Genomic DNA, 27,212 nt, shown 5'->3' on the forward strand with positions numbered 1-27,212 from the left:
TTGCAAGTCGAGCAAGTTTGTCCAGCGCGAGCTGGCTTGCTCCCAACATTGAATAAACACATACCTTGCTGCTTAAAGATAAAAAAGTCTCTGAGCAGTTTTTGGGGCCGATTTTTCGGATTCAATCATATATTCTTTCTATACACATATGTATTTAAAATTAGGATGAAAAATCCTAAAGAATTTTCAATAGCTAATTGCCTCTTCAAGACACCTGATTTTCAGAAGTCCAATTCTGAAAAATCTATGCAAGACGCTCAGAAAGCATCAATCAAAATGTTAGCATACTCTCCAGACAAGATGTTGGAAAATTTACCACTGTAAGTATATAAATAACATTATGAATGATGACCACAGAATATGCTGGACTTTTTTAGAAAAGTGAGCATTCTTTCAGTGCATTAAATCTTGCTAATGCACAAACCTAAACATAACTGACAGCAAAGTAATGAACATGGGGGGAAAAAGGCAACCCTCACTGCACAAAACAAAAGAATGTGCTCTGAACAAGTTGTTGCTGTTTAGGGAAGTGCTTCTGAAGTTGCAATGAATAGGTAATGTCCAGCAGCTGTCAAGAAAAGCAACCCAAATATTAGAATTGGCAAAGAATGGAACACTGTGCCTCTACCTAAGTCCTTGTTGTGCCTCACGTGGCGTTTTGGTTCCCATGTTACAAACCAGACACAGAAAAACCATACAAGATTCAAAGACGTGACAAAGAAGATTAAAGCTATGGAACAACTGTGTGAAGAATAAATAAATAAATAGGACCCTTTATCCTCAAAAATGGACAACTGACGAGGGACAGGACAAAGAACTATGAAATAGTGTGACCACGGGAAACTCAGTAAGAACCAACTGGTCTTTCCTAATAAGGGTATCAAATAAATTATGAAGTCACACATTGAAAATAAATGATAGTATATACTTCCTTGTTACAAACCAAATTCAAGTGTAGAATTGCTTTCCATGTAATACTGCGGATGCCAGAAGTTTATGCAGCATTCACAAAGTAGAAGAAAAATCCATCCAGGATTCTTATATTCAAAATCACAACCTGAAGATCAGGAGCAGGCTGTGGGGGCTGCATAGGAGAAGTGTATTTACATGCTTGTCTCATATACTCTTTCCTACACAATTGCTACTCTCAGAACAACAACCTAGACAGATTTTTGTTGTGGGCTTACACAAGATGAGTTACCAAATTACTTTCAGTTCAGGAGAGGCCAATATTTTTTTACAAAAGAAAGTGCTATATTGAAGCAGATTTATGCAATCCTTTTATTATATTTCTGAACTGAGAGGGTTAAAACTTCCACAAAAGGTAAGTATAGAATCATAGAGCCATAGAATACCTCAAGTTGGAAGGGACCCATGTGGATCATGGAGTCCAACTCCCTGCTTCTCACAACTAATCCATATGACCAAGAGCTTTGTCCAGATGCTCCTTGAGCTCTGACAGGCTTGGTGCTGTGACACTTCCCTGGGGAGCCTGTTCCAGTTTTGCTAATGCTCAACGTACACTTTCCCCGAACCAGTGTCATTCTATCTCCTCATGTCCTACTCCCAGCCACCAGAGAGAGGAGATCGGCACCTCCTCCTCCACTTCCCTCCCTTGAGGAAGTTGTAGGTTGTCAGGAGGTCACCCCTCAGCCTTGTCTTCTTCAAGCTGAGCAAACCAAGTGACCTCAGCCACTCATCACAACTCTTGCCCTTGGGGTCTTCCACCACCTTGGTCACCCTCCTCTCTATGTATATATGATTCAGATTCAGGTTTAACTGTAATTTCACAAATACATGAACACGAGGAGTCATTTTTAGCATGCCCTCTAGTTTACTTTGAGTGCTATTCTTTAAAGGAGGGATAGCATAAGGAAATGACAATACTAATGGCAATGGCTCCCAATGCACAGATCAGCCTGTGCAGACAAGTCAGTTATTTGCTAGAGCTGATTTTTCACTTATATCAGAATGTAAATCAAAAGTAAAGTAATTGAAATAACGGATTCACACCAGATTTACACTCCTGTGATTGAAATCAGAATCTGATTCCTACGTTATTTCCTGCTCTAGTCACACAATTTGAAATTTTAAAAAACCCCTACAATTTACAGAAATGTTACAAGATGACAGGTGTTACCAAGCTGAAGTGTGTCCCAAGAAGTAATTAATAACTGATGATTCAACATGAAACAGAGAAGATAAACCAAAAAGGTGTACTTTGCCCAGCAATCTGTTCTTTCACTTCACTTTCTAAGTATGGGAAAGATCGTTAAAAATGCTGCAATGTGCTTAGCCCTGTTTTATTCCTTCTAGCCTTCCAAAAAAGCTCTTCTGACGTCATTTGGTACCCAATGTGTACTCCTGATTTAAAAAATCATTTATGTTAGGTGGCTAACTTTTCCAGGGAAAAAACTGTCTTCTTATATATTTTTGCATACACTTACAACAACCTTCTGCTTAACTCATTAGTTCATGTATCAAACTGGGAAATGATTTCTGGAGGTGGAAAATAGGAAGCAATATTTTTTCACATTTCTTCCCTACTGATCAATATACAATTGAGAATCAATCATCTGTTCCTTGGCTCATACAATCCTAGTTACCTACCAGAAACTTACCTAAAATTAAAAAATACTAATTTATCCAACCACCGTGAAAAATACAGAAGCGTCTGAAAATCCATTTCTTTTCTGTGCAACTCAAAACCTTTTAAATTCTTCTATTCCTGCTGCTGCTGCAAAAAATAACTTTGTGACCCCTTGATGCCTGCAATGCTACCTGGTAATAAAAGAAAAAAGGGTTGATACAGTTTTACTACATTTTACAGCTCTAGAAGTCTCATCAGAAGCTCTTACTCATCTTCCTGTACAGGGATTATAAATCCAACTTGTTTATCTGTCTAAGTCTTAGGACATTCCCAACAGTTTCACTGATAGTCTCTGAAATATTTAATACTCAATCAAGAGTAAATACTAGAAAAAAAAGTTTTCATAATGCAAGCAAAAATCAAGAATATTGCAGACAACAGCAAAAAGCCACTGCAACACAGTACTTGATAGGAAGGTTGAAAAATTCAGATCTGTCAGCTTCTTTGTAAATACTTCCTATGATTTGTTTCAATCTTTTGCTTTCTACTTTGCAAAGGCAATAGTTCAAGTACCACATAACCATAATTTCTAAGGCTTAAGGACAGTCCACACCCACACTGTGTAAATTTGCAAGTGAAAGGAAATAAAAGGTACAATCTGAACCTAGTTTTCTTAAATAAAGGCTTATTCTTTAAATTAGTCTAAACCATAAATTTGTGAAAACACTTTATTAAATGTAATTACTTTCATAAGAGTACATTCATTTAAAATTTCCTATCTAATTTTAACCATAATAAGGAAGAAGATAAACTATTTAAAAGAGGAAAATACAGGGGAATACATATTCTATATTAATACATACGGTATCTTGCATATCTAATAAACATTGATCAATTACTCTTATCATTCCTCTAGCTTTCCTTCTTTCATTCAATGAGACCAACTCAAGCAAATAGAAACTTGCAGTGTGGTGAAATAAATAGACGGTACATCTAAAAATAAAAAATATTCTGCCTTCAGTGTATGATTAAGATGATGAAAATGATCCATGTTGAGAACAAGTTTTTTTGGCTGGTAAGAGATCAAAGAACACCCAGTTCTCTCTAACGTGCCATTTAGCAAGGTCCTGACCACAAAACTTGAAGAGTCCAAAACAATACTGCTTGAAGCATGCTATATTTCCATACACTGTGGTCTACAATACTAGCATGTAGGGAGGCAATGTTGGGTACTGGAGAGCAATTTTGGAGAAAGACAAAAAAATGTCAATTTATTATTTATTTGGAGACAAAGTCCTGCCCAAAGAGTAATCTGAACAGTTAAGTGAGTATCAGAGTGACCATGCCTCTACAATTTTCCAATATCCTACACAGTAACAAAAACATCTCTTTTATAAGCAGCTATCAGTGCCCTTAAAGGAAAAGAGAAGCAAATGAAGCTTCTATCTTTGTTTCTTCATCTGCAAAACAAGGACGTTAGAACACTCTTCCCCTGTGCCCAGTGCTGGTGAGGCCACACCTCGAGTTTGTGTCCAGCTCTGGGCCCCTCCGTTCAGGAAGGATATTGAGGTGCTGGAGCAGGTCCAGAGAAGAGCAACGAGGCTGGTAAAGGGACTTGAACAAAAGTCCTATGAGGAGAGGCTGAGGGAGCTGGGGTTGTTTAGCCTGAAGAAGAGGAGGCTCAGGGGAGACCTCATCACTCTCTACAACTCCCTGAAAGGAGGTTGTAGCCAGGTGGGGGTTGGTTTCTTCTCCCAGGCAGCTATCAGTAAGACAAGAGGGCATGGTCTTAAGCTCTGCCAGAGGAGGTTTAGGTTAGATATTAGGAAGAAATTCTTTACAGAGAGGGTAATCAGACATTGGAATGAGCTGCCCAGGGAAGTGGTGGATTCTCCATTCCTGGAGGTTTTTAAGATGAGACTGGATGTGGCACTTAGTGCCATGGTCTAGTAACTACAGCAGTGTTGGATCAAGGGTTGGACTTGATGATCTCAGAGGTCTTTTCCAAGCCAGCTGACTCTGTGATTCTAAGTTATCTACCTTTTGCAGTATATTTCCCAAAGGAAAAAAAGAAAAATATCAACATTCTTTATAGTTAAACATGTATTTATAATAATATAATGTAGCAGACATATGATGGGGAAAATATAATCACTAAAAGCTCCAAGCTTACTTGTAACCCTCTTGACAGAAAAGACTGAAGAGTATGCACTAAGTAATGCCATGAAACTTACAGTGAATTAAGATTTTACATGGCTCCCACTCTTTGCAGTACAAATTAAAAAAACATCTGAAACAAATAAAAAACAGGTGCTACTGCTTAAATTCACATACAGAATGATGGCCCACATGCCACTCATAAGCAAGAGCGAAACCTTGGAATCATGACAGATTGAGCTGATGCTTCTTTGGAATTATGTCAGCATTGGACAGAAAGAAAAATGAGTGCAAGGAATTATTAGAAAAGGACTTGTAAACAAAGCAAAAAGCTCTGGGCAACTGGAAAACCGTAGTTCTGGTCTTCCCATCTCAAAAATAAGACTGAGAAAGTTCAGAAACGAGTTACAAGGTCAGATGATGTGCAATCCCTTATGACTAAAAATCCTCTGCTAGATGTACACTCTGCGTAATTAAATTTGCATGTTCTAAGGAACTCCAGGGACCAGGCTGTTTTCACTCCCTTGTATGACCAAAGGAAGGTTCTTCCCATCCTGTGAGATGCTGTGCCAAATGCAATCAAACAATCAAAACCTTATTGTTTTAAATGACAGACAACATATCACTTAAACATGCAGGCCAAATACTTTGAGTGCTTACTACACAAACCTAATGAATTATCGAGTGAAGTCATATGATCTTGATAGTTTTTAGCATATTCAGTGACTACAGATTCTACTTGACCTAACAAGACATCATCTACAACGAGGAACAGGACTACTGCTCAGCATGTACCCACAGTGAGAAAAAGTCAAACACACTGAAACACTGAACGAGACATAAATTCTTTACTTAAGAAATTCACTGTCTGCTTTTGCCAGTAACAGTCATGTTCCAGCAGGACTAGACTCCACTCTCTGAACAAAATAATCTCAGCTACATCATCAAATTCAATTACATGCCTTTTTTTTTTTTTAAGCACACCGAAGATGTTTCATGGGAAGCCTCCATGTTATTCTATCGCTTTGTAAAATCTTCCTTTAATAGCATCTCAGCTGTTAGAACAGCTAAGACAACTCTCTGAGCTGCTGGTCCCCTGCCATCCTTAAGTCCATGTGATAAAAGAGATTCCATTTTGTCACCAGGCACAACATAAGCACAACTGTCACTAAGACAGCGTTGTGATAAAGTCCTGCTTGTTTTCAAGGACTCTTGGGACGATCACTGCAAGTGTTCATGTTTTCAGACTTACCTCTACCAACAGAGGCTGGAGGAACCCATACAGAGCTACAGGTGTGACAAGAGGCACCCATCACAGGATTCTGTCAGATAGGCACTCAGAGCAAAGGAACACAGACATGACAAGGTTGCACCACACAGCAAGATGACAAGAAACTATAAACTGCAGAAACTAGTGCTTGCAGTGAGGCAGCTTTAGGAAATGAAGTGGCACTTACGCATATGTCCAAAAAAAGATATTGTATTTAAAATAATTCCATCTCCTGCATATAGATTGGCAACTCACTGAAGACTGTCACTGCTGGTAGACAGGCTTTCAAAAGGTAGTGTCACCTGGCAATGACAAGTCTCAAGGGGATAAATTACATGTTCAAATTCTGCTGAGATTATGCTGTAAGACATTAGGAGTGATTCAAAAAAGTTTCCTTACTTTGTAAAAATGTTTTTTATTAGAGAGGAGCAAACAACTCTCTATATGTTGCAGAGTAGAATTCTGCTTAGTAGTTGAACCAAACGCTAGGAAAAAATCACACAGGTTACTTCACGAGGACTTAAACCCCACAAACAGTAGCCAGTATTATTTTCATAGTAAGGCAATGCATATGCCTCCTTGCCTCTTGTGATCTGATTAGCAGTCTACAAAAACTGCAGAGGAGATTCCCAGACAGAAGTCTGAGACTGGCAAACCAAAAACCACTTATACATATGAAACCCAAACAGAAAGAATTTTCTAGTATTTTCTTTATCATCTTTAAAATCAACATACTATTACAATCATTCAATAGATCCCTATTGTATTCACCATCTTGTCAAAAAAATGGTAACTGTATTGTTCTCTTACAGCTTCCATTAAAAAAAAAAACCTTCCTGTATTACGTAAATAATTTTAAGCTACCAGCAGGATTTAAAATTTTTATTTACATGGTGCCCACTAAATAGAAAAAAGAAAACCCAAGCAGTTAAAAAACCCACAAATAATTGCTTTCCTCACAATACACACTGCAGACTCCTAATCACCTTACTCTGTTTTTTTGCTACAATATCACAAGTACTAGGTAAAAAAAATTACCAACTTTCTCAAATATTATGAAACTCCACATAAAAATTACCTTCATGACAGCAGTCTTTAGACTCCTAGAAATCTCACCACATGCACATACACAAATCCTGCATGATTCCTGTGCCTTACTAATGCTCACTAACTGTGGAACAGTGGGAAGTCTGTTAGGGCTTGAAAAAACCTACCTTGAAACAAATGGGAACCTTTCCATTAATTCCAGTGGGCTCTGTTTCAGACTGGTTAAGCATCAGCAGTAACAAACAAGGAATTTACACCCTATCGACTTCTCTTAATCAAACAAATGAAGCTAAATTCCCCTTTTTCCATACAGTTCAATAGACAAAATGTGTTTTCCACAAAACCTTCATATGAAAGATTTCCCCATTTGTATTTACAGCAATCATTTCTGACAACAATACATATGCTTTAACCAACCTCTCAAATAAAAGTGATTCTGAGATCAAAACAAAAGTGCCAATACACGATTTACCAATTCTCAGATGAGAGACTTCAAGAAAATAAGAAAGAAATTACTAGGAGCACACAATGCCATGAATGTTACCAAAAACTGAGGCTCATGGATAAGCAGATAAAAATGAATTGCAGAGTACTTTTCCCTGCTGCAAAAGCTATGTCACTAAGCTCCAAAGTTAAGATCTAGAAAATGTTTACTTAAACATATTTCTTGATTCTCCCTACAGCACTGAAAGAGCGGAATAAAAGCAGACTTCAGGTAAAGGTACCCAAAAACTTAATTCTTTACAGGAGCATGGAGCCAGAAAGGGGAACACCAAGTCGAGAAATGAACCATAACTCCATTCCAGTAAAAGTCAGGAAGCCACCCAATAACTCTTCTTTGTGGTCAGCACTGCTTCCCAGAACCACATCTTCTGAACTTTCCTCCAACAGCATTTTTCCAACTGTCCAATAGTTCCCTCCATAAAGGAGGAAATTCTCAGGCCACACCGAAAACCCTAACCGAGTTACCCTGGTTGTTACAGTTTTGAACAGTGATCTCGCATCTTTCAGGAGAGATTTATGTCCAACTCTATCAAAGTCTGTTATTTTACATTTCACATCATATAATAAATACAAATATTCTGAATGACAACAGAGAAAATAAACCTTTAATTTGGTGATGGGATATCCGGATGGGTTTGGGTAACTCTGATTTCCACCAATACCAAATTTGTACGTAAAACTTCCAATTTATATAGGAAAGTAAGGAAATTCAGTAGGTACACCATTTGGAGCAAATTCTTAACATTTTACTCTCTTTTAAGTCTTAATTCAATTATATATCCGTTTTTCTAACATCCAAGATGTAAAATATTCTGGAGGCACAGAGTGGTTTTCATTTGCAAGCTATCTGGTCTACAGTTTGATTTGCAGACAGTCTACAAATACATTCAACTTGGGGACTCTACATTACACCATAAAAAGCAGAATGGTACATGACAGAAATATCCAGACTTCCTTTGGTATTTTCCAGTTTGTAAGTCCCTGGATCCGGGGAACAGAGAGAAGGTTGCAGGGAAGTTTAATGTGTGAACATAAGAATGTAGAAATAGCTTTCAGTTTACACCATTTTTAGTGAAGGCTACTTAAGCAATTGGAAAACAGTACCATTCACATTGTTCAGCTGCACAGAGAATAAAAGTAGTATGGATTTATGGACTGGGTCAGAAATTACACTGGATTTCCATTCTATTTGAATTTTTTTGCTTTATGCTTTTGGATTAAGCACCAACATGCTTTATTTGAACATGAGCTTTTTTTTCCTCCTAAATTTCAGGAAATAATATATTGAACATGGTTCAAATTTTTATTATATACCCCCAGACTACAGTGGTTATAGTATTGAGAGCAGTGAAAGTACTATATTTTTCATTTCCACTGATTAATATTAAGTCAAGTCTCTTATAAACACTGAAAATCTGGATTGTCTCCAATGTAGTAGTATAATTTATACAGTCCGTAAAATCTTAAATCAGTTAGATGAAGCAACTACTCACCTGAGAGATAAGACTAAATTTTCAAAGACAATTTATTGAGAAATAAAAAAGCTAAAGAACAAAAGGTACAGTTGATATTTTTTACAGTTAGGAGATACACTTGGACTTTATATATCTTCTATTTATGAACATAAGTTTTATATGCCTTTATATGCATTTTAAATGCCACATTTGTTTGTTAAGAGTACAGAAACACACTGCTGTTCTCCATATATTTATAACTGAAAACGGAGAGCAGGAGGGAGTATTTCTCTCTCCTACAGCTACAGAAGCAGAAAAAAATCTTCAATAGAAGCAGACAAGGATTCCCCAGGCAAAACTCTCACTTGACCATAAACACATTTTTTCACTGTGTTTTACATAGATGTACTAGAAATTTGTTGGTGCTGTACTACAAATTTATTTTTAGCATTTTATACAATGGGAACTTCATGACAAGAATTAATTTTTTCTAGACTTGTGTCCTGGTTAGAACAGCTGGGACCAATTCATCACTGGATGGGTGCAACCCAAAACTGTGTATTCTATAGCCTTCCATGCCATTTCCCAGAAACTGTTGTCAGTAGAGACCTGCAAGGTGGGAAGATGTTCCTATACCCTTTTATGGAATTCCCTGCTCTGATACCCTTTCATGGAATTCCCCGCTCTGATACCCTTTTATGGAAGAGGGACTGAGCATCCGCATGCCCTTTTATGGAATTCCCTACTCTGAGGGAGGGACTGAGCACTCCCGTCTGAACTGGAGAGTATATAACTGGGAGTTTTAGAACCTTGCCACCTCTCATGGGATCCAGAGGAATACTGCAGACCACTGCCTTCAACTAGACTGCAGACCACCGCATTCAACCAGACTGAGACCACCACCCTCGACTGGACTGCAATCACCACTTCTGACCAGACTGCAGCAGCTCTCCCACCAGCAGGTTTATCCCCTCTCCCTTTTGCTTTGGACTCGGGGGTGGGCCAAGGTACACCACTCTTGTTCATACCCCAGGGTGCTAGGTTATACATTTGGGTTTTGTGGGTTAAAACCAATTGTCTGTCTGTATAATTGTACTTATTGCATTATTTTAATAAATTGTTATTCTGACTTATAAATCTCTCTTTTGAATTGAGTTCATTTTCCCTTGCTGGTTAACTTTTAAACCAGCACAACTTGATTCTGTGAAGCAGACTGTCACTTAGTTTTCATCAAGAAATGCACTAGACAAAGCATTTCTTGATGAAAAACTCCAGGAGGAGTTTTAGGAATTTATCCCTATTGCTTTGGCAAAGGGCATATGATATCCTGGCATGAATACAATTCATATAGGTCCAGCAAGTGATTCAGCTCTTGCATCCAAGCATACAGTTGACAGGACAGTCAACTGAAGATTAACCAGGTCTGGTTAAAAACGCCAATCGCAACAGGATTGATCCTCAGCAAATTATCTTAAGGTCTTTATTCATGAATGCTGAACTTCAGTGAATCTCTGTCAACGAACTGTAAAAATGAAATTAGAGGTATCTTTTGCAAAATACAGGAAAATTTTTTAATTTCCTGATTATAATAGATAATGCTATAAATGTTTAGACTATTCTTTCTTGGGCTATATTATTTCAAGCAAATTCATTATATTGTCTCTGAATTAACTCTTACTTACATGACTGAAATGTTGGGAAGAGATAGAGGAATGGGAAGAGATGGAGAAACAGGCAGGAAAAATGTGGTGGGGGAAAAAGTTTCCCCCCTGAAGTTATAAAATGGTAACCCCGTAGAGGGTGGTGACCTTTGGGGTTGAGCCAACCAGCGCTCCTGCAAAATGTAAACATATCACCCAGACCGTTAAAGAAGGTAGTTGTAGTTGTTGTTGGAGAAGAGGTGGCCATGTTCTAAGCCACGAGGAAGAGCCTGGGGCCCCGCTGGGGTCTATGGCCCCCCCAGCCCCCGGCTGGGGGGCTACAGGGACTCGGAACAGTGTTAAACTGGGCTAAGTATCTGTAGCTGAGAAGCTGGGAGGTTTTTTTTCCTCCACCGTGAGCAGCAGACGGATCAGCGGCAGAACAGCACTGACCGGAGAACAGTGGCAAAGACCCAGAAGAAGATAAGAACTGAAGGAGCAGCAAAACAAACATGCAGGCGAGCAGGAAGACACAGAGTTGTCTGAAAGAGAAAGAGAGCTGGCACAGAGCAGAACTAAGCCCTACAAAGACAGAGTTTGGGGTAAGAACTGTAACCAACCCCCCAAAACTCCTTGGAGACCCCTCTTAGAGAGGAGGGGTGGTGGACTCCCACTTGAAGAGGAGTCTTGAAATGCAGCATGCAGTGCAGAGAGAGGAGCTGAGAAGCTCAGGCATCCTGAAGCTGGACCAGAATGGCCAGAATGGAATGTGGAGGAGGGCTTCGCCCCCCCTGCTGCTGCTGCTAAGTTAGCAGCCTGAGATCAGAGCACGGGAGCTCTGCAAGGGAGTTTGAATCCCTCGAGGATAGGGACTGTCACGAAGGCTCCTGCTCTTTGTGATATGACGTGGTGAAGTGACCTTTGTCCCGGTGAACACAGCCCATGGAAGAGAAAGACCCTCGCTTGGAGTCGAAGGGCCGAGAGGGGCTTGGAGACCCCCCTCGTGTGTAATGAAAAGTGATCCAGCTACAGCGGCTGCATGGAAGGAGAGAGACTGCTGCCCTAGAGAGACTGCTGCTCTGAGAGTGGAAAGGATCTCTTCCTTCTTCCCTCCTGGACTTTTATTTGGAGGAAGAAGAGATTTGATCCATTGTAAATACTAATTTATCATGGTAGAGATAGTTGAGATTATGTGTGTAATGTATTATAATATTTGTTTGTACAGTCATTGTAATATAATCCCTTCCCCCCATTTTGAGTCCTGTGTGGTGTCTGGAAAACCCATCTCGCACTGGGTTGAGATGTGGGAGAGGGGCTTGGACTCAAGAATTAGATTTTGGGGCTCTCAAACCATTACCAAAAAAATGCTATGGACACTTAACATTCACAGTCACCATCATCCACAGTAAAGCCAAATATTAGAGCTTACTGGATGTTTCAGAAAATACATATATTTTAGAGTCTTCATCAACACCTGCACTATTACATTTGTTCCTGTTTTACATCCCTCACAAATTTAATCTTTCTGAGAGAAAACCAACAGAAAAAGACAGAAAAAATCTTCTACTAGGGGAAAAGTTAAATATTGAAGCCCCAGTAGGTCATTTAGACTATTTTAAGGAAGGTCTATATAAAAGTATCTTCTTTGGACACAAACTATTTTTGCGTAGACATTGCTTGTTGTACATTAACAAAACTTTAATCATAATGTTATTTAGTGCTTCTTTGGCTTTTGCCTTTTTATGAAGCACCAAAGACAAAAAATCTCATAGAAATCAAAGCTGAAAACTATAAGGTAGCTTTGAATTTAAGCTACTGTTTAATTAAGCAGCATTTTCCCTCTTCACAGTAACAAACAAACGTCATCAATGTGAGAGTTGAACAAGTTCTTTATGGCTAGTTCTAGGCCTACTGCAGTGCTATGGGTTGTTGTTGTAACTGATAGTCTGTACTACAGCAGACATGACAACTTCTCACCAGAGAGAAAATGTTGCACATTTTTTTGAAAAGGCTTAAAGTCACTCAATGCACCTTCTTCCATCTGTACTTTTACCTCTTCACACAGATAAAGTCAAATAATTTTTGGTTTTGTGCTCAGTCTTCTAAAGCCTTTCCTTCATTCTTACAGTAAATAAAATATATATTCTACAATGTTTCTAAAAGATAGCTCATTAGTCAGTACTAGCCAATAGAGAGTGATGATTTTTCCATTTTAGCTACAGAAATATAACTTTTATACTTGCTTAACCTCATTTATAAGGCACATTTTTGAAGCTGCATTCATGTTTGTAGATCTGATGCCTTAATTAATGTGAGAGTCCATGAAAATGTGCTAGAAGAAAGGACAAGCTTGTTACAGTCACTTTGAAATGCAGATGGCTCTGTGGGCTTACAAGGCCTTTGCATATATGTACTTGTAACTGATGTCTCTTTTTTTGAATTGTGATGTGTAGAGCAACTGTTTCACCTCAACAAGGAAACTCTGGAAATGTCAAGGGCTCTTCCAACCTACACTGTGACAATAAATTACTGAAGAAATAAGGGATTTTCTTACTTCACTGAGGAAAGACATTTTGTGACCTTTTGCTGCTTTATGGCAATAATAAGTTTTCTACAAAACTCTGAGTCTTTCTGTTATTTTATTAAAATAAAAACACTTGAGGTATAGCTGTGACCTTAACCTTGGAAGAATGAATAGAATACTGAACTTAAGAAGCAGATGAGCCCTGAGACACTATAACTTCCTACTATCATGTTGACAGGGTGTAGGGCTGTGCTGTACATGAACTCACCCAGAGAAGTTCACCTATCTTAATTCACTTAGTTGAGTGTTGTGAACATATAGATCTAGTATTATTCCTTGTAATGTCAGTTTTCTCATAGTAATGTTTGATTCCAAAGAAAAGATTTATACTGGAATATCATGTTCAGTGTCTTACCTTTCAAAATACATACTCTTCTTAATTTCAATAAGAATAAACATTTGAAAATACTCCCATTCTTTTCTCAAAGTATTCACCCTAGTTTTTGCAACAGATTACCTCTTTACAAAAAACCACACCACACAATTGAGCGAAATCCAGAATCACTCAGGGCAGCAAAAAATCCCTGTGCATATCAACTGGGCGAAACATTTATCCAGGTTGTTAAATTCTTACACAATTACAGAATATAAAAATTAAAGTTATTCTAAATAAGAGCAATCTAAATATTAAAGCCTACAAGGTCAAACATCACAAAAGGAGAGACAGCAAAAACAAATGCTTGACTTTCACTTTTGATGGACAAATAAAAAAAAATCCAAATCTTATTTTTCCAGGAAATAGATTTTAACTGAATGGAACAGAACTTAGGAATTATTGAAGATACGTCATGTTGAGATGGCCTTATATGTGAAACACCCAAACCTCCTCTGCATCACTGTGAGGCTGCAGTGTTGAAAGTAAAGAGAACTGAGCACTGACTCTAACATCCTGTGCACAATTAAAATTTTACAAGCTTACAGTTCAGAGATATTTCACTTGAAAAATGTAATCTACCATTTATGTCAAAACCTGCATAAAAATACAAAATGTTAGTGTTGTGATCAAACAGGTATAGAGTACAATGAAGCATAAAAAAGCAGTATAGACAGATTTCTGAATTCCAGTCATGATACTTGCATTAGACACTTAACCAAGTGATCTAACATTTCTAAATTCTAAATGAGATTATCTACATCCTGAAGGAAACATGGAGATTAGTATTTATGAGGCTCACCAAACATGCAATCCTTTAGTATTGAATACTGCAGGGATGGATGGTTCACACTAAGATGCAGGTGGGCTAAGAGCCAAGGCAAGGTAGAACTGCAGACCAAACTTCCTGACTGCAAGAGCTACACCCCAGAAACTCATATAACTGACAGCCAAAAGAAAAACGCTACTTATCTCTGATGTGAGTGGCAGCAGAGCTATCTGGAACAGGAGCCTCCCACTAAGGAGTGGAGCTGAGCTCTGTCCAAAACTGCCAGGTCAGCATGACATGCACTGCATGAAGTGGTTGAGGGCTTCAGGGTCAACTCCTGCCCTGTAAACTTACAGGGAGTCATTACAATTTATGATTTTTTCAAAATGGAAAGATGACAGAATTCAGATGGTCAGCAGGCATATGTATGATTTCGCAGAAAAATGGTATTTCAGAAAAGAAAATAACATCTCCTTTTTTTTTTCCATTCTTGACCATTCTGTCATTCCAGCTGTCACTATAAAAGCTCAGTCAGAAACCATACTGGTCACTTTTCTGCATGTTTTTGACTCTGAAAGTAGACTTTGGGTCTTAAGCCTGGAATGGGTATGGAGTGTATTTATCCCATTCAACGGTCAACCAGGACACTCATCCTAGCCTCTTCTGCTGTTACTGAATAACTTAATTATCACGGATTTTATTTTTTTTTTTAGTTTTATTAAATAATTCTAAACAAGCTTGATCATCTGCAACAGATCTGGAGAAGAAATAATTTCTATCCTACAAAGACTCAGGAATCGTCTTTCACCTGGGCAAAATAAGTAATAAATGGGGCCTAGAGGAGCCTAGAGTGTTTACTCCTTAATCAAGATGAACTATTTTGGTATACGTATGGACATAATATATAGTGCTACAGCCATTATAATGCAATTTTAATGCCCATGAATGGCACATCAGTCCTAGAACTGAAAAGGTTTCTCTATTGTAACATATCACATCTTCATTCTACATATAGCAGACCTAGCCCGTTATAAGCAATCATTTATGTTGGCAATTAATAGTGCAATATATGAGGTAATGCCTTCTTTCAAATGTCAAGGAGAGCAATGTAAAATTTGATTAACTTTGCTCAAGGCAAATAAAAGTTTGGAGAAAAATCACAAAATGTTTTTACAAGTTCTCTGTCTTGGATGCCTGTCTCTGAATAGATGTATCTTGCATATAAATTGACTACAATTAGTAACCTACAATGTCATTATGCATTTGAAGTTTTAGTTTACAATTAAGTCTGAAATTTTAAATGAAGGTAAAAGTTTTTTTAGCTTAAACCAGCTCCACCCAACAACATATTTATTTTGAATACATCTTTCTAATTAAAGAAATTCAATTTCTTTTTGAAGAGAAAGTGATGCTACACATGTAGTCTACAAGATTTTGTGAAATTCACTAAATTCATTAATAAATTTAGCAAATCAGACTAAAACTAATACAGTTTGTACTGATAGATTCTGATTAACAACTCTGAATTAAATGTTACATTTCCTTTCAGCATATCACTTAGTTCTTATTCTCAAAATAAAATTAACTTCTGTGGGATAAAAAGTTTCAATACTGCTTCAAGACAGGTCATCTAGAAACGATGGTGTGGTCAGAAATAAGTTTGGTTTAGCAGTTAGGGGAATTGAGACTTAAATCCAGTGGGGTTTTAGTTCAGCTGAATCACCAAAACTTGATGAAATGCCATAAGGCTGTTTAAGAGACAGCAGATCTTTCACAATGGGAGAGCTGATGCCACCCACACAGCTGCCAAACCATCAACAATTTGGGGTTTTTTTTTAGTTTTTAAAGACAAAGTCATAAAAATGGGGCAAACCAATTTTGTTTCTTTTCCCTTCAAAGCATGTAAATAAGATTTTTGATTTATGCCACTTTCAAGTTGCATTTTATTTGTGCTTTCTTAACCTATACATTACAGAGAAAATTATACTCTCAACATAATTTTAGCTTTCTGTTTTTAATTTCCTTATTTTACTGCTGAATTCTTAAAGCTAAAAGAAAATATGTTTCAGATCCAAAGCTGAAAGACAATAGATCCTTCATATCAATTTTACGTAATTGTAAACTCTCTAATAAACTACAAATCTACGCTAAGACCAAGCAATTGAGACATACATTCATCACTTTTGAAAAAAATCAATAGTGTGATAAAGAAACAACCAGAAAGACAAAAGCAACGGCTTTTATAGTCCTTTAAGGAGGGAGAGGAGCAATCACCTCTGAGGAGCATGGACCCAGCTGCCTCTGCAGAGCTCACCAGACTGGTTTAGCACGGCAAGGCTCAATCAGAAAATGTGGTTTCCCACTCCTTCCCCCTGGGGCTCTGGCTCTAGAAGCAGCCAGACAGCACTACAAGGGTTGTCTCTGCCTCTGCCTCCCCTCTTCCAACCACACAGCCCTCCTTGCCCCAGACTTAAGTTGCTGCTGGCATCCATCAGCCCCTTCAATGAGCACAGTCAACCTACATGACAGAGGAAAATCAGGCTATCAAGTCCATAGAGGTATCCAGGGAGTGAATGGATGCATAACAAGCACTAGGAGCATGTGGCTGGGAATGGAGAGGGGAGAAAGTGAAGCACTTCCCCAGCAGAAACCTGTTGGATCACTTCATCATATATCACACAACAGAAACCTCAGAGCTTGATTTCAGAGCCGAAAGAATCAGTCTCACCTGTCCCCCAAAATTCCTCCTAGTCCCATTCTTTGTGCCAAAATATGCTTGGCTATCCAACCTATGTCCGGAGGGGGGAAAAAAAAAGGGTTATTAAAATCTGAACCAATATCCTGCTCTGGCTCAGAGCCTGGCTCTGTGCGTAGTTTTGGTGACCGCAAAAGAGGGGAGTGGTGGTGAGGCACCATGGGAGGCAGGATATTCTCGGTGGTAGCAGCAGCAAGATACACTAGCTTAAAATTCATGAAACTACTGCCTCTGGCTGAGGCTCCCAAGGTGGTCAGAGCTGATCATAGCTGACAAATCCTGTGGCTAGTCTCTCCATCTGCCAGGAACCACACACTGACCCCCTGCTTCCAGTCATACAGCTACAGGGCAAGTAGATTCAGCTGACTCATGTGGCAGAAATCTTTCTTCCTCCTTTGCCTGGCTACCAGAACAGTCTGAAGGCTGATAAGAATCATCTTGTCACCATGTGATTTCCACATCTAACACAAGTGAAGGAGGAAAAGAAAAGGACAGGCCAGCCATCCTGGCAATAGCTCACCACCAGACTGGCTTCCTAACACCCAAAGACCACAACCCACTCTTCTATTCATCCTAGTTTTAGAGATCCCACCCTAGTTTTTCATTCCACAACTACAATTGTTGTAGGTCTGCACTGCAAACCAGACCAGCTCATTGAGATAAATGATTGTTTTTAACCACAGCCACTCCACTGGGCTGCCACAGGTCAGAGGGAGGCTGAAGGCAAAGTGTTCAGCCAGGGACAGGAAAACTTTTATTAGCACTAAAGATGACAAATGAGGAATCACAGCTGATGTGTATCAGACCACAGGAAAGGTTTATATTTGAATGAAGAAAGTCTGCCCTTTGAGAGAGAAGATGATTACTTGAAGGAGTCAGTGAAATAAGACCTGACCACACTTTTTTGTAAAATGGAACTGCAGGCCATCTAGTTTACAGTGTTTTTCCTCTTATGCTGTTTAGTATTACAAATAGGAAAGAAGTACAGTACTTTGATACAAGACTACTGCAGGGCTACAGTGTTAACCATTGGGTATCCTGCTCCAGCTCCTAAACAAAGGTAAGTGGAGATTAGAAACCAGTGCTCAGTCTCAGAACTTGAAAAGTTATATGATCTTACCCCACGAGTGGTAAACAGACAGCCCAAGGTCAGTCCTAAGAGACCACAGCAGCAGAGATGTTGTTAGCTCTGTAATCAAGATACCATGTCCTATTACTTTACCTTAACATTCTGTTGAACACTTGGCTGTAACAGTTGAGTTGACACTAAACTAATTAATTCTTTTACACAAATTATTCCTTAAAGGAATTCTTATTCTGGTGTAAAAAAATCTGAATGGAACAAGGCTCAGTTTCCCTATTTCAGTTTCAAAAAAAAATCAATTAATTTCATGAGATATCCCATCATTCAGGATACTAAATATTATCAGTTATTCAGAGGGAGATGAAGATAAATGCATTCATTGAATAAAAACACGTTATGCTGAAAGAATGTATATGTTATAAGCAAAACCAGTCAAGAGTTCAGGAACACTGAACCTGCACTGAGTACAAGTAAAATACTAACTTAACGCCAACTACAACAGTACACTGCCTTCTTGCCTGACTATCCAGAACAACCTGAAAGGTTTTTTTTATATATTTAACAGTATCTTGAGATTTACTTGCCTACTTGCTATCCTACAGTACTCCTCAAACCCAAAGATTTGGCTAATCTATATCTTTCAGTTACTATTTCACTTTTTAATTCAAATTTATAAAAAAAAGAAAGCATTAGTAGGAATACCTCATCTGACACAAGATGATTTAATGTGATGAGATTTTTTTAAAGTTTACTAGAATGTGAGCAAAGTATGCATAAAGAAGGTAAAAGCCTATACCAGCGGTTAGAGAGAACCCAGCAAAACCTGCATAAGAGTACTCTGATGTCAAAACAGTTAGGATATGCAGTGACACAGTTTATCACCTTGGTGACAGGGAGATTGTATGGGCAGTTTAAGATGCTTTTTAAAACAAAACAAAATGAAATAAAACAAAATAAGCACAAAGAGAGCCATGATATTTGCTGAAAATATGAAAGTACTTGTATATAGCTTTGCATCTCCCTAATAGAGACACCAGTTTTTATGGAAACTTATTACTCAGTTTCCACAAATGAAAAACAGCACGCAGAAATCAGCTGACTTACATACACATACAATTCCTCCCAATAACTCAGACTGCTAAATAGAAATTTTAGTTCTTATATGACAAAGCATAATTTCACTAAGACACACAAAGTAATTTGCCAAAAGTATAGGCCTTTGCTGAAAAGAGACAGGGAAACCCTATGTGAGGCATAAGAACATGCTGGTAAAGAATTAAGTTTTTGTTTTTTATAACTCTAGTTTTGAACTGTACATAAAAACATTGTAAATTTACAGACATGCATGTACCTTCCTCTGCTCATGACACTTAAAAACCACACCTCATCTAGCATAAGAGTTATGCTATTACAGCTTCTCACCACCTGCCCCACTCCCTGCCCACATTTCATGTAATGCACACAAAAACTAAAGCCATGATGTATGTAGCAAACAGAGAAGGATTATTAGACCATGGCATCATGACAGCAAGCTGGTGACATATTTCCAAAGAGCTCAGGGTTCTGAAAACCTCTGCTTGTCCCACTTCTGTTTACACCAGGAATTTGTCTACTTAAACACTTCTGCTGAGCTCTATCATAGGCCATTCCCACAGGGAAAAGACAGTCTCTGATGTATGCCCGAGAACACCATGTCAGGACATAACATCACTTATGAATGCTACTGAGCATACTCACTGAGCATTCTTTGAAGGGAAATTGGAGTAGCTACAACTTAATTCAATCCGTATGTAGGAATTATCTGCAGGCAGTGCTGCCCAGTCAGCACTAGATAGGCACAATGTTGCTCCTTCTCAGAAAAGCATCGCAGAATCAGATGTGCATTGCAAAAGGCCACCTTACCCCTTTCCATCCAGTTATTGCAGCACAATGTGTATTTGCCTTGCTGGCAATACATCAGTCTCCATTGCTCTACTTTTCCTCTGCCTGGATTTACTTCTTTATTTAATGAAATACAGAAATGCTATAAAAACACTGGAAAGGACCCGTTCCAATGTTCTGTATGAAAAAATGTCTGCCTCAGAATTTTGTAGTCCTTAGCAAACCAATAATGTTGAATTATAAAACAGATGGTGCTTACAGAGCTATAGAATTAGCAAACTTCAGCTCCAATTCATGTGATCGTGGCATTGAAGATCCAACCCATGTGATTACGGAACAAATGCAATCGCAAGGCTTGGAACTTCTCAGCTTCTCACAAACTGAAGTTTTCCATTTGCAAGGTCATATTATATAGCTCTATCAAGATGCATTAGGGTGAGCAGTTCATTTGGAACACTGAAGAGAGGGTTTGGAAGGGGTTTTTGGCAGTGTGCCTCCCTGTGCACCTCAGGCACACAGCTGCTCCTCAACCTTTCCATGTCCCAAAGTACTTTATTCATTACTCACGAGGGTTTCAGAGCTCTCTGAAGTAGTAAGCATGTTGGTCATGATTAAGTACTTACAGCATCTGGGGGACGATATTTCTCTATTTTAAAGCTATTTGCTTAAAAGTAAAAGACATCCTACTGTATTTTGCTCCACCTAGAAGGAAATACTTCACTGACAGAAAACAAGAAGTGTTCAGAAGATAAACTGTATGTTTAATAAATCTTGAGCAATCAATAGCATACTCACATGGGAAGTCATCCACAAACATGGGGTCTATGTTGTGCAGCAGTTCCACTCTGGGAGAAGGTCTTCCTTCACTAAGAGAGATTTCAAAAGGAAATATTAATTTCCTGCTTACAGCTCATTAAGATTCTGGCTTTTTGTCATCCTAATAGAGAGTGAGCTCCCACCTGTAAATTAATTACTATACTCTTTAATCTGAATGCTCTTTTCCAGCCTAGTAAAAACAGCTTTTGCCCCTGTAAGTTTCCCCTAATTTCATTGGTGTTTATGGGGATTATTCATAAGTTTACAGAGCAGAGAAGTGGCCCTACCAAAGCACGGTTTTACAACAATCAGCTTTAAGAATCAAATTTTGCAGCATAAGCTGGCATGGCATTTGCTATGCTCTCTGCATACCTGAACTAGTGCTGAAAGCATTTTGGCTGGGTGCCTCAAAAAACACCACAGACATCGCTATCCCACAAAAAACCCCACCTTTGATTTGTAATTGATCTCACAAGGACTACTTAGATACTCTGAACCTTCTCGAAAAAAAAATCATCCTTTTTTTTCTAGCCATTGGCTACATAGAGATGGTGTGGAATAAACCCCTGAACTTACCCACAAATTTTCTTAGTTAAGTGGAAAAAAAAAATTTACTCCTTATAAAGGGCAACATGAATAGGAAGACATAACTAGAAAGAACCTTGGCAACATCAAGATAGAACAATATTTTATTATTTGATAGTGGACCTAAACACATCCTTTTAGAAATTTCCAAATAATTTAAACTGTTTGTTTTCATTATGGAGCTTCACCTAAGACACAAAAATTCAACCAGGGCCCCAAAGTTGCTTGACATTAAGAATAAAAATGTCAGGTAATATAAACCTTAGTTGAGAGCTAAAAAATTACAGTTATTTTAATACATAAAATATATAATTAAACAATATTTACCTGTAATTTAAAATTTTCAGTAACAAATAATTAAAATTAATATTGTTCTATTGCATTTCTAAAACCATTTCTGGATGCTACACATCTTGAATAAGTACAAAACTAACATGGAGAATTGGATGAAAGATTACATGTGTTCAGATAATACACTATTGTAATTAATATAGAAGAAGTACAAAAATTAGGCTACAGTGTTAGTAATTCAATGTATAGAAACTGCCACAAAAAGTGAAAGGTTAATTCCACCACCATGCACCCCCCTAATATCTATAGTAGTCACACTCTTAACTAAGGAACACCTGGCCTTATTTAAACAAATTTCATCTTAGACTTAATAAACTCTTAACTGTCTCTATGTGCTCCACTGACAGCTGTTTTCAAGTGTGCCTTTTGCCATCTGTTTATAGGTAACAGTAACATGAACCACTTAGCACAACTTACACTAGGACGCGAATTTATAGCGTTGTCATTGACTCTGCAGTAACTGACCGGGAAGATATTCTTATTTTGCAGTTTCTGAGCTGTATCTACATTTCTCAGTATATTGTAAAACCACCAGAGTTATGCTAAGAAATTCAGTATCTTCCACCAGAGACAAATACAGAAGAATGAAGTAACTTCCTCCTATTTACTTCTCATCTTTATACACTCAATATTCATACTGTACCATTCAGTATTCACACAGCGCTGTGTGACCAGCAGGTTGAGGGAGGTAATTCTCCCCCTCTACTCTGCTCTGGTGAGACCCCATCTAGAGCACTGCATCCAGCTCTGGAGTCCTCAGCACAGGAAAGACATGGACCTGTTGGAGAGAGTCCATAGGAGGCCACAAAAATGATGAGAGGGCTGGAGCATCTCTCCTGTGATGAAAGGCTAAAGCGAGCTGGGGTTGTTCAGCCTGGAGAAGCGAAGGCTCCAGAGAGACCTTACTGCAGCCTTTCAGTACATGAGGAGGGCCTACAAGAAAGATGGGGACAGACTTTTTATCAGGACCTGTTGTGACAGGACAAGGGGTAATGGTTTAACACTGAAGAAGGGTTGATTTAGATTGGATATAAGGAAGACATTTTTTACGATGTTGGTAGTGAAACACTGGTACAGGCTGCCCAGAGAGGTAGCAGATGATCTATCCCTGGGGCACATTTAAGGTCAAGTGAACAGGGCTCTGAGCAACCTAATCTAATTGAAGATGTCCCTGTCCATGGCAGGGGCATTGGACTAGATGACCTTTAAAGGTCCCTTTCAACCCAACTTGTTCTACAATTCCATATGAGTCTATGATTATACCAACTATATTTACAGTGTTCAAGCAGACTTGTATTACTATCATATCATTAATTTCCTTTACAACTTTTATTGTGGACAGTGCATATTATACACTAAACATGGCTATTAACATTATTGTTCAGGTGGTAGAACACAAAAAATAAAGATTACATCTACATTAATTTAAGTTTTTCATGCTGCAGTTGTCATTTTTATGGAATCCATTTTTGTTCTGGGATAGAACAATGGCATTAGTAACTTGGAAATGTGATTTATATATAATCATGAGATATACTCCTTGAAGCTTATGGCATTCCTGCATTAAGCTCTGTAGCATTATTAAGTGGTACTGAACTTATAACCAGCACATATTATTCATAAAACAACAGCCAGAGAAAAGAATTTGGCACTGTATGTTGAAGAAAGCACCTGTCTGACAGCAAAAGACATCAGGAAGACAGAAACAACATTCTGGGGACAAAAAGTAGGGGATTTACATATGTAACAGAGGTCCCTTTCCCTATGCCTAAACTCTGTCCTCCTTCCCACTTACAAAACTCCACACACAGACTCTACTACAGATTCACTTGGGCAGATGTTCTGCAAGGACGTTTTGCACCAGGAATACAGTCTAGCCAACACAGCTACAATAACAAAGAAACAAAATTCTCTAGGGAAACCTGCCTTTCTGTTTTAGTAACTGCCAGTGTAATCATATCTTACAATGCTCTAATTAGAGTGTTTATTTTTAGACTTCAATATTTTAATACCTCATCCCTCTCCTTAAAAATAAGGAACTTTTTATTTTGTCTGGTTATTATTCTACCATGTCTGATGGTATAATAATTAAGATGTCTTAATTATTTAAGCAGTTAAAAGCTACTGTTTTCCAAAACAGTCCTTTAGCTAAGAACAGCTTAATGAAAGCATACACTGTAATTTCAGCATTGGTATGACAATCAGCTCGTTTATGCTGAGAACATTGCTTTATCTTCTCATTTGCAAAGTTTTTAAAATATAGAAAGATCTATTATTCCTTAGTGAATGTGAACAAATATCTACATGCAATCTTTCTCTTTTGTTGTTGTTAAACATGTCCTTGGAAAGGAATCCAAGGTTTTTCAGGGTAAATATGTTTATCTCGCACAAAAACATCCTCATTGTCATGCCGCAAAATCTCAGCCTTTATAACCTTGTCATATTTCTCTGGGTCATATCTGTAATGCTTTCATAAAATAAATATATTTCAGATATTCTGGAAATAAACATTACTCTCAGCATTCGATGCTCTTTCTTCAGCATTAATTTATACCAAAACAATGAAAGTTTTTTTCAAACAGGTGTTTAAATCCAAAAATGAATGTAACCATTTAGTACACAAGAATTCAAACTGATCTATCTTCATTTACTTCACCTAATCAATTCTGATATTTCCGATACTACAGAAATGTAAAATTGAAACTTGCCCTGCAAAATATGTAAAACTTGAAAGTCCATGCTCACTAATAAGCTTTTACAAAATAAGTTATTTTTACAGTATTTTATCCTGAATCTCTCATGTGCTATCATACTGCTTTACATGCTTTACCATTTACTTTTCCATTTTTATGTTAATGCAAAATAAAGTACTTTTTCTGAGCATGGACATGCTAGATATTCAGTACTGAAAATCAAGATATATATTAAAAAAATTGTCAAGCAATGCAAATTTTTTTCATAAGGAAAACTATTTTGCCTAGTATCTCAATTTCAATAGAGTAGCAAGCATCTGGAGAACAGATGTTTCTTAGAAATGCAAGTGCCTTTTCAGATACTTGCTTGGAAATACGCAGTATAGTTTAGATTCCTTGATTAGTTGCATTTTAGTACTGTTCTTCGTATTCTCAATTACTATTTTTGTAAAATATATTATTGATATTATAACTGTATTTTCAGAAATACTTTGTAACATGACATGGTTTTAGAGGTGCCAGATACATTGTAGTGTTAACCATGATAATCTAAGGCATTAGAAAAGGGGAATCTACTATGATTTATGTATAAGGTTTATACCTGAGACTGGAAAGATCTGGTAGCTATCCAAAAATAGGTTGACACAGTGACACTGTCCTAAGTTATCTTCAAAAAGAAGTTAGAGACATTAGAGGGGAAGTTAAATTTAACTTCAAAGGTACTTGGAGAAAAATAAAAATTATGAAGCACTGGTCTAAAGATGCACTTCAACAAGATTTTGCACAAAGTAGTCCAAGATTGGTATCGTTGGAGAAAGACTGGGAAGGTCTGTGTGTGGAGACAACAGCATGAACACACAGCAGGGAAAGGGCCTTGTTAAAGCCCATGTTAATGACAATCCAGACTAGCACATTAGCAAGACCTCAATACATCTGAGCAGTTCCACCGGGACATCTGGAGACAAAATAGTGATGGCCCCTGGGGACTCACAGAGGTGGAGCAGAACATAGAAGCAGCATCAAAAGGATACAAACAGGCATAATCAGACCTGTGCACGGTACCCAGCCTAAGAAGAACACAAAAGCAGCTTGAAGGACTTCACAGCTGGCATGCCCATACCTTTCCACCATAACAACAGATGCTGGATCCAACATCTGTTCACAAGCATCATGGAGGTGGGATGCCAGGTGGATGGCTCGAAATCCTCTGCCCGGTGCCCGGTTGCTGGGCAGACTTCTCAGACACGCACACATCTCTTGGTGAGTAAGACTGTCAGGCCGTGAGAGTGCAAGCAAAATCTGCCTTTTTTCAGTTTCTATTTTAAAAGAAATCACATTCCTCTTCTATTATGTCTCTCACTGATACAGTTGAAGCAGTATTTCCTACACTAATGGGTCAGCAGATTGATTTGAAAAGAGCAGACAAGCTTTTGAGTACAAATCTTTGTCAAAGACCTTTTAAGTAGCATGCAAAGTTTTAATGAGGTGTTCAAACAGTGAGAACACAAACATTGTGTTTCCTCAGTTTCATGCATTGTCTGAAAGCAACTTAGAGCACAACTTACTAAAAAGAATGCAAAAGGAGGTATTTTTGTCCTCAAGAAATGTGGTCCTGAACTTCATCTTTTCATGCCATTTCCTCCTAACCATTAAATTTCTTCTGGTTCTTTAAGTCAAAATTAAGTAGAGTAGGTATGAAATGAACAGTTGGATACATATGTGATTCTCAGCACTTCTTTTTAGCACAAGAACTTAATCAATGTCATGTTAATGTGATTCCTAATTTGAACTACCAGTCATTTTAAGTCATGACAGAAAGTTCATTTTGGTCTAGCATTTCAGAATTTGTACTTAGGATTGAATGTTTTTGAGTTTAATGTCTGTGTTTTGTAGACGTATTAATATTTCTATATTGTATTAAATTTATAAATATTTATTTACAGTGGTATAGTATTATAAATTTTTACATTATATTATTTTATTTTCTATTGTTACATAAATAGCATATTAAGAACACATCCTTTAAATACTGATCATTAACAGACAGATATAACTGAAATAGATTCAATATTTTTGTGACTTCTTAGAATACCTGCACTGTCTCGTATATTGTTTTGAATATCTAAATCAAGGTTCCAAATTTATGATCTTTTTCTTTTGAATACACACATAAGAAACAGTAGGCTCAGGATTAAAGTACCCTCTCCCCCCAGGAAAGAATCACAAGAAGCATGCGCATCTATTTATACTAGACTGGACCGAAAAAAACCCCCATAGATGTAACATGGTGAGTGGCTATCAATTTCCTTTTTTCAAATGAGTTAGGATCTTAGCAAATTATAATTTCACTCATTATCAGCCATCTAGTCCAAGAAAAGCAATATATTTGAACTTTCCATCAGATGCCATGAAAAGGGCACTGTGCCTTCATTGTTTGCTATCCAATATTCAAGTGACCTTTTGAGTTATGATTATGAAATTTAATACACTCATTTATCCTGATTACATGGGAAAATCATGTGAAAGTTGACATTTTGGCTGCAAGGTCAGCCAAAGACCAGCCTAAGAATTAAAAAACCTGATTTTTTACCTGTCCAGACAGAGGCCCTCTACTGATAGAACTAAAATCATGGGGGAGAATGTCACCTGTTCCCTACAG

General features: G+C 37.8%; 1 protein-coding gene across 1 annotated transcript in view; it reads right to left on the reverse strand.

The window, feature by feature from the left end:
* The window catches only part of ARSB (arylsulfatase B), a 67,532-nt gene that overhangs the window by 5,257 nt on the left and 35,063 nt on the right, over positions 1 to 27,212 (reverse strand). The window contains exon 6 of the mRNA XM_027671448.1: positions 20,904 to 20,974. Coding sequence (XP_027527249.1) covers positions 20,904 to 20,974 — 71 coding nt within the window. The remainder of the gene's footprint in view (positions 1 to 20,903; positions 20,975 to 27,212) is intronic.

This window comes from Neopelma chrysocephalum, unplaced genomic scaffold, assembly GCF_003984885.1.
Source record: "Neopelma chrysocephalum unplaced genomic scaffold, ASM398488v2 Primary Assembly neopelma1_97102, whole genome shotgun sequence".
Classification (NCBI taxonomy): Eukaryota; Metazoa; Chordata; class Aves; order Passeriformes; family Pipridae; genus Neopelma; species Neopelma chrysocephalum.